Raw genomic sequence first — 10,132 nt, forward strand, 5'->3', positions numbered from 1 at the left:
GATCGGCAAGCAATTGAGAATAAATGGATCTTCAAGAAGAAGACTGACACTGACGGTAATATTACTGTCTACAAAGCTCGACTTGTCGCAAAAGGTTTTCGGCAAGTTCAAGGGATTGACTACGATGAGACCTTCTCACCCATAGCGATGCTTAAGTCTGTCCGAATCATGTTAGTAATTGCCGCATTTTATGATTATGAAATTTGGCAGATGGATGTCAAAACTGCATTCCTGAATGGATTTCTGGAAGAAGAGTTGTATATGATGCAACCAGAAGGTTTTATCGATCCAAAGGGAGCTAACAAAGTGTGCAAGCTCCAACGATCCATTTATGGACTGGTGCAAGCCTCTCGGAGTTGGAATAAAAGCTTTGATAGTGTGATCAAAGCATTTGGTTTTATACAGACTTTTGGAGAAGCCTGTATTTACAAGAAAGTGAGTGGGAGCTCTGTGGTATTTCTGATATTATATGTGGATGACATATTACTAATTGGAAATGATATAGAATTTCTGGATAGCATAAAGGGATACTTGAATAAGAGTTTTTCAATGAAAGACCTCGGTGAAGCTGCTTACATATTAGGCATTAAGATCTATAGAGATAGATCAAGACGCTTAATTGGACTTTCACAAAGCACATACCTTGACAAAGTTTTGAAGAAGTTCAAAATGGATCAAGCAAAGAAAGGATTCTTGCCTGTGTTACAAGGTGTGAAGTTGAGTCAGACTCAATGCCCGACCACCGCAGAAGATAGAGAGAAAATGAAAGATGTTCCCTATACTTCAGCCATAGGCTCTATCATGTATGCAATGCTGTGTACCAGACCTGATGTGTGCCTTGCTATAAGTCTAGCAGGGAGGTAGCAAAGTAATCCAGGAGTGGATCACTGGACAGCGGTCAAGAACATCCTGAAATACCTGAAAAGGACTAAGGATATGTTTCTCGTTTATGGAGGTGACAAAGAGCTAATCGTAAGTGGTTACGTCGATGCGAGCTTTGACACTGATCCGGACGATTCTAAATCGCAAACCGGATACGTATTTACGTTAAACGGTGGAGCTGTCAGTTGGTGCAGTTCTAAACAAAGCGTCATGGCGGGATCTACGTGTGAAGCGGAATACATAGCTGTTTCGGAAGCAGCAAATGAAGGAGTCTGGATGAAGGAGTTCGTATCCGATCTAGGTGTCATACCTAGTGCATCGGGTCCAATGAAAATCTTTTGTGACAATACTGGTGCAATTGCCTTGGCAAAGGAATCCAGATTTCACAAGAGAACCAAGCACATCAAGAGACGCTTCAATTCCATCCGGGATCTAGTCCAGGTGGGAGACATAGAGATTTGCAAGATACATACGGATCTGAATGTAGCAGACCCGTTGACTAAGCCTCTTCCACGAGCAAAACATGATCAGCACCAAGGCTCCATGGGTGTTAGAATCATTACTGTGTAATCTAGATTATTGACTCTAGTGCAAGTGGGAGACTGAAGGAAATATGCCCTAGAGGCAATAATAAAGTTATTATTTATTTCCTTATATCATGATAAATGTTTATTATTCATGCTAGAATTGTATTAACCGGAAACATAATACATGTGTGAATACATAGACAAACAGAGTGTCACTAGTATGCCTCTACTTGACTAGCTCGTTAATCAAAGATGGTTATGTTTCCTAACCATGGACAAAGAGTTGTTATTTGATTAATTGGATCACATCATTAGGTGAATGATCTGATTGACATGACCCATTCCATTAACTTAGCACCCGATCGTTTAGTATGTTGCTATTGCTTTCTTCATGACTTATACATGTTCCTATGACTATGAGATTATGCAATTCTCATTTGCCGGAGGAACACTTTGTGTGCTACCAAACGTCACAACGTAACTGGGTGATTATAAAGGTGCTCTACAGGTGTCTCCAAAGGTACATGTTGGGTTGGCGTATTTCGAGATTAGGATTTGTCACTCTGATTGTCGGAGAGGTATCTCTGGGCCCACTCAGTAATGCACATCACTATAAGCCTTGCAAGCACTATAACTAATGAGTTAGTTGCGGGATGATGTATTATGGAATGAGTAAAGAGACTTGCGGTAACGAGATTGAACTAGGTATTGAGATACCGTCGATCGAATCTTGGGCAAGTAACATACCGATGACAAAGGGAACAACATATGTTGTTATGCGGTTTGACCGATAAAGATCTTCGTAGAATATGTGGGAGCCAATATGAGCATCCAGGTTCCGGTATTGGTTATTGACCGGAGACGTGTCTCGGTCATGTCTACATTGTTCTCGAACCTGTAGGGTCCGCACGCTTAAGGTTTCGATGACAGTTATATTATGAGTTTATGTATTTTTGATGTACCGAAGTTTGTTCGGAGTCCTGGATGTGATCACGGACATGACGAGGAGTCTCGAAATGGTCGAGACATAAAGATTGATATATTGGAAGCCTATATTTGGATATCGGAAGTGTTCCGGGTGAAATCGGGATTTTACCGGAGTACCGGGAGGTTACCGAACCCCCCCGGGAGGTACTTGGGCCTTAGTGGGCTTTAGTGGAAGATAGGAGAGGTGGCCAGGGCTGGGCCGCGCGCCCCTCCCCTCCTAGTCCGAATAGGACAAGGAGAGGGGGCCGGCGCCCCCCTTCCTTCTCTCTCTCCTCTTTCCCCCTCCCGAATCCTATTCCAACTAGGAAAGGGGGGGAATCCTACTCCCGGAGGGAGTAGGACTCCTCTTGGCGCGCCCTCTCCTGGCCGGCCACACCCCCCCTTTGATCCTTTATATACGGAGGCAGGGGGCACCCCTAGACACAAGTTGATCCACGTGATCATATTCTTAGCCGTGTGCGGTGCCCCCTTCCACCATAGTCCTCGATAATATTGTAGCGGTGCTTAGGCGAAGCCCTGCAACGGTAGTACATCAAGATCGTCACCACTCCGTCGTGCCGACGGAACTCTTCCCCGATACTTTGCTGGATCGGAGTCCGGGGATCGTCATCGAGCTGAACGTGTGCTAGAACTCGGAGGTGCCGTAGTTTCGGTGCTTGATCGGTCGGGCCGTGAAGACGTACGACTACATCAGCCATGTTGTGCTAACGCTTCCGTTGTCGATCTACAAGGGTACGTAGATCACACTCTCCCCTCTCGTTGCTATGCATCACCATGATCTTGCGTGTGCGTAGGAATTTTTTTGAAATTACTACGTTCCCCAACAATATCATGATGGGATTAGTTAGATGCTTGCTAGCACCATGTGCATGGTCGATTAGTACAATGCAACGGCCGTCTAGCCAGATGACGTGGTGGTGTTCATCAATCGTAAACCGATGGAACTGGAGGTGTGCAAGAACATCTTGGAAATGTTTGGGGAGGCGTCAGGCCTACGAATAAACATGGTGAAATCGGCGGCCCTCCCAATAAGATGCAATGATCAGGAAATCACTATGGCTTGTGGAGAATTGGGATCCCCGAGAGGCTCTTTTCCAATCAAGTACCTTGGGCTGCCATTGTCTTTGAGAAAGCAATATGTGACGTTGTTGCAGTACCTAGTTGATCAAATGGCAAACTGCCTACCCAAGTGGAAAGCGGCTCTAATGACGTATAGCGGACGACTTGCCATGCCCATTGATGCCATGATGGCTCTGGATCTACTGATGAAGACTATTGTTGCGATGAACAAGGTGTGTAGAGGGTTTCTTTGGTGCAGAAGGGCTGCCGCAAACGGTGGGAACCGTGCGGTCTCCTGGGATTCGGTTTGTAGACCGAAGTGGGCTGGTGGTCTAGGGACACCGAACCTCAGATGGCTCAATCTGGCCATGGCTCAAAAGGGTGGACACAAGTAGACCCTGGAGTGAATTCAAAATAAATGTCCCTAAGGAAGCGAAGCTACTTTTCCAGGCGGCGACGACGAGTAAAGCGCATTGTGGCCTCAATACATTATTCTAGGAGGATCGATGGATAGACGGTATGAGGGTTCAGGAGATTGCTCGAAAGATCTACAACAGGATCCTAGTGTGGATCGAATCGACGGGGATGGTTGCTCCGGCCATCGAAAATGGGTCTTGGGCAGGGGATGTTGGCCCTAATCTTGGGGGTGAGGCACTACATGAATTCCTCGCGTTATGGATAAGAGTCGGCATGTGGGAGCCAGAGGTGGACGTGCCAGATTCTATTTCTTGGGCATGGGAGACCAACGGCCACTTCTCGGTGAGGTCGGCATATGCGGCTAGGTTTTGGGGTCGGACGGTGGAACCCATGTCGGAGCTGACTTGAAAGTCTCGGGCCCCATCTACATGCAAATTCTTTACCTGGCTCGCACTCAAGGATTGGTGCTGGACATCGGAAAGTCTTGCACGAGACTGCCGCATCAAGACGCATGTCCCTTATGCGAGGAGGATGAACCTATAAATCATGTACTATTAACATGTGTGTTTGCCAGATCGACATGGGCGGTGATTTGTGAGGCCCTGGGCAAACTGGATTGGACGCCGACAGCACAAGACTCCATTCACCAATGGCTAGATGGTAAGCAAGCGCCGAGCAACTGGCAGAAGAAGGATCTCCACACTATCTTTGTACTAACTTTGTGGGAGTTGTGAAAGCATCGGAACCTTATTGTGTTTGATGGGGCTTCGCCCTTCATGGGTGAGCTCATGGGTAGGGTCGGGTCTGAAGGAAGGTTATGGTCGATAGCCGGCAAGTTTAAAGGGAATATGGACCCCTTCTTCCTTAGACTAGAGCAGCGGAGCGGACGAGTAGTGAGGAGTAGCGTTGTAACAAGACCTTTGTAAATTGGTGGTGGAGGCATTCTTTGCATTTATTCTTTAATATATGATATGCACACTCGTGCATATTCGAAAAAAAACACAGCCGGCTAGCCAACTAAATTTACAACGCTGCCCACGGCATTGTCAGATAGGCGCTCTGTATTATGTCAAAACCATGGTATTTTACACCCACGGACTAAACTTCTGTAGTTTGTTGATACATTGTTTTTCTCAATACTTTGCTATCAAACATAGCCATGATGTTGAATTTGCAGCGCACACTAATTCAAGAACCGTGCGTACGTGCACGCACGTCGTCTGTGCACCAGCGTGCGTGGTGCGTACGTGCACGACTTATAACCAATCAATGCTTTTAAATCGATGCACGACTTGATCAACAGCGCACAGTCAGCGACGTGGCAACCACAACAGCCAGCCGCTTCCATTTGCTTCTTCCATGGAACTGATCATCATACGAGTTGGCAGATTGGTTATCCAGCTCCCGAACAAACGCTGGGAACATCGCAATGGCAATGGCGACACCACCGCACAAGCTCGCCACGATGGTCGGATGGTCGGCCTCGGCATTCGTCGCCGCCGTGCTCGCCCGCCTGATCCGCAAGGGCATCGCGCTGCTGGCCGAGCTCGACGAGGCCGCGGTGGGCCACCTGCGTCGCCTGGAGGGGCTCCTCGCGGCCGTCTGGCGCGTGCTCGACGCGGCCGACGCCGGCGCCATCGACTCGAGCCAGCGCCCCATCCAGGACCTGCTCGACGCGGCATGCTCCGCGGACGACGCCCTCGACGACCTCGAGTACGCGCTCCGTCATGCCGAGGCGGCCGGAGGCGGCGATCCCGGGTCGAACGCCAGCACGCCGGCCTCGGTCGCCGGCGCCGGCGCCACCAGGAAACCACGCAGCCCTATGAGGTTCTTGCTGTGCTTCAGCCCACCAAGAACCGCTTCATCTGCTGGCAGCTCCCTTTGGAAATGCTCAAGCAAGAAGAGGAGCAGCGCCGTCAATGCCAATCTGGACGGACTAAGAGAAGCATTTGAGGCCGTGGCTCAGGCCGCCTACAGGTGCACGTCCATGTACGAGCACGTCGTGCCGCGGAAGAACTACGCCACCATCGTCTCCGTAAAATCGCCAGGGGACGCCGTACGTGATAAGTACGACATCTTCGGCAGGGAGGCCGAGGTGGACCAGATCGTGAAGGCGGTGAGGCTCGGCGACGACCTGCATTACCGCCTTGGCGTCGGCGTGCTCCCCGTCGTCGGCGCCGAGGGGGTCGGCAAGACGGCGCTCACCCAGCTCATCTTCCACCACGAGATCATCAAGGCCGAGTTTCCCCTGCGCATGTGGGCGCACGTCTCTGGCGAGCTCCTGCTCAGTAAGCAGCTCATGCTCCAGATGATCCATCCGGTGGTTGCAGGAGACGCCGGCCATGACATCCAAGACGCCAGGGAGCTTCTGCTGGCCCAGCTGGCCGGCAAGAGGTTCCTCCTCGTGCTCGACCGCATCACAGATGTCAGCGATGCCCAGTGGAGAGATCTGATGGAGGTGCTGCAACCAGCTGCTCGGAGGAGCTTGATCATGGTGACAACTCAATCCGAAGATGCCGCCGCAGCTATGGGGACAATGACCCCGCTGATCCTCGGGCCTCTGGCATTCGATGACTACTGGAGGATGTTCAAGCATTTCGCATTTGGGGCTGCAGATGAAGCCGAAGAAGACTGCACTCCGCTGGTGGATGAATGGGACGACCTCGAAGAGGAGGAGGAGGAGCTATCACCCATGGAGCAAGTCGCATGCCAAATAGCCAAGAACATGGGCTGCTCACCGTTACCGGCACGGGCAATCGGGCGTTCACTCTACTTCCGGCGGGACGAAGAAGGCCACTGGAAAGATGTCCTGGATGACAACTTGTGGCAGCAGGGGGAAATCGGCGGGATCTCGCCGGCGCTCTGGCTGAGCTACCAGCACCTTGATCCCCGCCTCAAGCAGTGCTTCGCATACTGTGCGGTGTTTCCAGGTGACTATGTCTTCCGAAAGGAAGAACTGGAGCAGATGTGGGTAGCACATGGGTTCATATATTCCGATGATCCCGCGGCGACATTGGAGGACGTCGCCGGCGAGTTCTTCGATGAGCTTGTCGAACGATGCTTCTTCCAGCCTCTGGGAAGGAACAGATACGTCATGCACCACACGATGCAGAGGCTGTCGCGAGCAGTCTCAGGGAGCCAGTTTCACATGGTCACTGATAGCTCAGGTGAAGTGCCACAGGAAGTTCGTCACCTGACAATCACAACTAACAACCTGCTGAAGCTGAAGATGGATCTGGCATTGCAGCTCTCACATCCCTCCGATCACCATTTCCTCCAGCGGGTCCGCACAATCCTGTTCTTCGAAGATTTTGGCGATTCAGATGATTTCTTGGAAGTTCTAGCCGAGGTTTTCTCGATCGCAAAGAGCGTGAGGGTCCTCGGCTTATCGTCTGCAAACATTTCACTTCTGCCTGCTGAGATCGGCCTGCTCCGACACCTCCGGTATCTCAACCTGTCCAGGAACAGACTCACTGAACTTCCAGAGACAATGTGCCAGCTCCACCTGCTGCAGGTCCTTGACGACAAGTGCAACTCTCCGTACCTCCGTCCTCCCAATGGCATGACAAACTTGATTCATCTGAGGCATCTGCGTGCATGTGAAGCTTTCCTTTCGGCCATACCTGACATCCAACTACTCTCAAATCTGCAAGAACTGGAGGCAATCTGCATCAAGAGTGGCGCGCATGCCAATGCCCTACGCCAAATGGTGCAGCTCAAAGGCGCGCTTCGCGTTGCGAATCTCCGGCGGAGCGATGCCAGTGGGTTCATGAAGGGTATCCTGAAGGGAACAAAGCACCTGAACAAATTACAGCACCTGAGCAAACTACACCTGTCATGGCCTAGCAGTTCCATGGCCGGAAGCAACGAGGTTTCAGGTGATGAAGAGCTGCTTGAGTGCCTGCAGCCACATGAGAACATAGAGATTCTGACGGTTTCGGGCTATGCAGGAATAAGGTCTCCACCATGGATGCTGAAGACCTCTTGCTCCCTGCCGAATGTTACATCTATGTGCTTGACAGATTGCCTGAACTGGGAGAGCCTGCCTTGCTTGCATGACATGCCTTGCCTCGAGGTCCTTGAGATCAAGAGGATGCACTCTGTCAACAAGGTGGCCATTTCTCAACTATCAGATCAAGAATTGTTCCCGAAGCTCAAAAGGCTCATCATCGAAGACGCTTCGCATTTCACCGGATGGTCGACCGGCAACTCGACAAGACACATGTCATTCCCCTGCCTCTGCAAGCTGGAGATAAGAAACTGTCCCAGCCTGACGACCTTTCCGGACGTCCCCCTTACGCTCACCACCATGATCATTGAAAATGTTGGTCTCGAGCTGCTGCCAATGATTCATGACAAGCAGTCATCATCAGAAGAAGCAATGTCATCAACATCAGAGGAAGGTGGTAGATGGACGTCGCGGCTCACCACGTTACACATACACCGGTGCCACAAGCTGAGGTCCCTGGGATCCGGCCTTCTTCAGCAGCAGCACCTCCTGCGGTCTCTCGAGGCTCTGTCGATCAAGAGCTGTGACGATGTCGCCTGCGATCTGCCCGACGGCTTCAAGGATCTCACCGCGCTGAGGGACCTCTCACTGTACGACTGCCCGAAGCTGCTCGTGGACAAGTTCCACGCGTCGCTGCGGACGCTGGAGATCAGCGAGTGCTTCGTCGCGCGGGGCGGGTGGGTGGACGAGTACCCTTTCCTCTTCTCGGTGTGGGTGCTGAAGATCAGCGGCTGCTCGCACGTGAGCTCCGATCATGGCGGCAAGGTTGCTGAGTCTCTGGACTGGCTGAGCTCCATGTTCAACGTGTACAGCCTTCAGCTGGAGAACACGTCGTTTGTGACCCTGAACATGTTTGACAAGCTCCATTTTCTCGAGACACTCGAGATCGACGGGAGCCGTGGCGCGTTCTTTGACGGTTCCTGGGAGTTTGAGTGGCTGGAGAAGCTGCACACCCTGAGCATCAGAGGCTGCGGTGAACTGAGTGAGCTGCCGGAGAACCTGTACACTCTGCCTGCGCTGGAAGAGCTGTGTGTGGACAACTGCCCGGCCATTCAGGCACTGCCGGCGAACGGCTTGCCGGCGTCGCTGAAGAGGCTCTCCATATCCAAGTGCAGTCCGGAGCTGATCCAGAGGTGCCTCGACGACGAACTTGATCGGCCCAAGATTGCCAAGGTTGGTGTCGTTTACATTGATGGGCATAATATTGCTGCTCGGCAGGAGTAGTGCGGCATTCTTGTTCCCCTGTATCTGCAGACATTGTCTGATTGATTGAAGTAGTACTTGATCAATGCATCCATCTGAATCGTATGAAACCTACTGTATTATATTGCTTCGGACTGTTGGCATAGAGATTGAGATGGCATTGGTACCTGCAATTCAGTTTTTGCGAAGCTGTGAACTCCACATTTTCCCATTTGCACGCACACTTTGTCTCGAGTCAACTCTCCCCCAAGCCCCGTGTCTGCGTCGGGCGATCCGGGGGAGGCGCATCCGGATCCGCGGCCGCCGAGTACCACATCCCCACCAACCACCGCTGCCGCTGGCCGGCGCCGCGGTGGCGGTGGGCCCTCTCGCCGCGGAAGGTGCCGGGAGGGAGGCTCGCGGGGGCGCGTGACGGGGCGCTGCGTGGAGGTCGCCGTTGCCGTCGTGCGGCGTCGCTGGAGGGTCGCGGCCTTACTCCCTGCTGGCGGGCGAGGGCATGGGCGGCGCGGTGCCGGCGCTGTGTGACGTGCGGGGAGGCCGGATCTCGTTCCGCGTTTTGCGGCCTGCTCGATCTGCCCGTCCCTCGCCATGTCCGGCGTGCAAGGAGGCGGCTAGGCCGTCGGGTTGCTACTACTGGCAAGGGTGGAGGTGCAGCGGTGCCTCTTGGCCACAAGGGATGGAATTTTTTTCTTTATTTTACTTTTCACTTTTTTGCAAAAAGAAATCCAAATTCACGAAGTTTTTTTTGTATCAAATTCAAAAATGTTCATCAATGTGTAAAAATGTTCATAAAATTCATTTTTTTGTTCATCGGGTTGAAAAAATGTTCATCCAAATTCAAAATTTGTTCATCGAATTCAAAAAAATTCATCAAATTCCAAATTTGTTCAACGATTTCAAAAAAATGTGCATCAAATACAAAATTTGTCCATCGAATGTGTTCATCCATTATTCAAAAAATATTCTTGAATACAAGTTTTTTCATCAAGTTTTTAAAAATAGTTCATCATATTCAAATTTTGTTCACCAAATATAAAAAAATGTTCAT

The 10,132-nt window shown here is 51.1% G+C and overlaps 1 protein-coding gene across 1 annotated transcript; it reads left to right on the plus strand.

Annotated features, from left to right (window-relative positions):
- The first annotated feature begins 5,232 nt into the window (after positions 1-5,232).
- Positions 5,233-9,280, plus strand: LOC123065497 (putative disease resistance protein RGA3). Its single transcript, XM_044488764.1, has one exon. The coding sequence runs from the start codon at positions 5,302-5,304 to the stop codon at positions 9,103-9,105; it is 3,804 nt and encodes a 1,267-aa protein (XP_044344699.1). The 5' UTR covers positions 5,233-5,301; the 3' UTR covers positions 9,106-9,280.
- Positions 9,281-10,132: the final 852 nt, after the last annotated feature.

This window comes from Triticum aestivum, chromosome 1A, assembly GCF_018294505.1.
Source record: "Triticum aestivum cultivar Chinese Spring chromosome 1A, IWGSC CS RefSeq v2.1, whole genome shotgun sequence".
Taxonomy (NCBI): domain Eukaryota; kingdom Viridiplantae; phylum Streptophyta; class Magnoliopsida; order Poales; family Poaceae; genus Triticum; species Triticum aestivum.

What these genes read in the sequence shown, in the direction of transcription:
- LOC123065497 (XM_044488764.1), top strand. Translation starts at nt 5,302, where the DNA reads ATGGCAATGGCGACACCACCGCACAAGCTCGCCACGATGGTCGGATGG.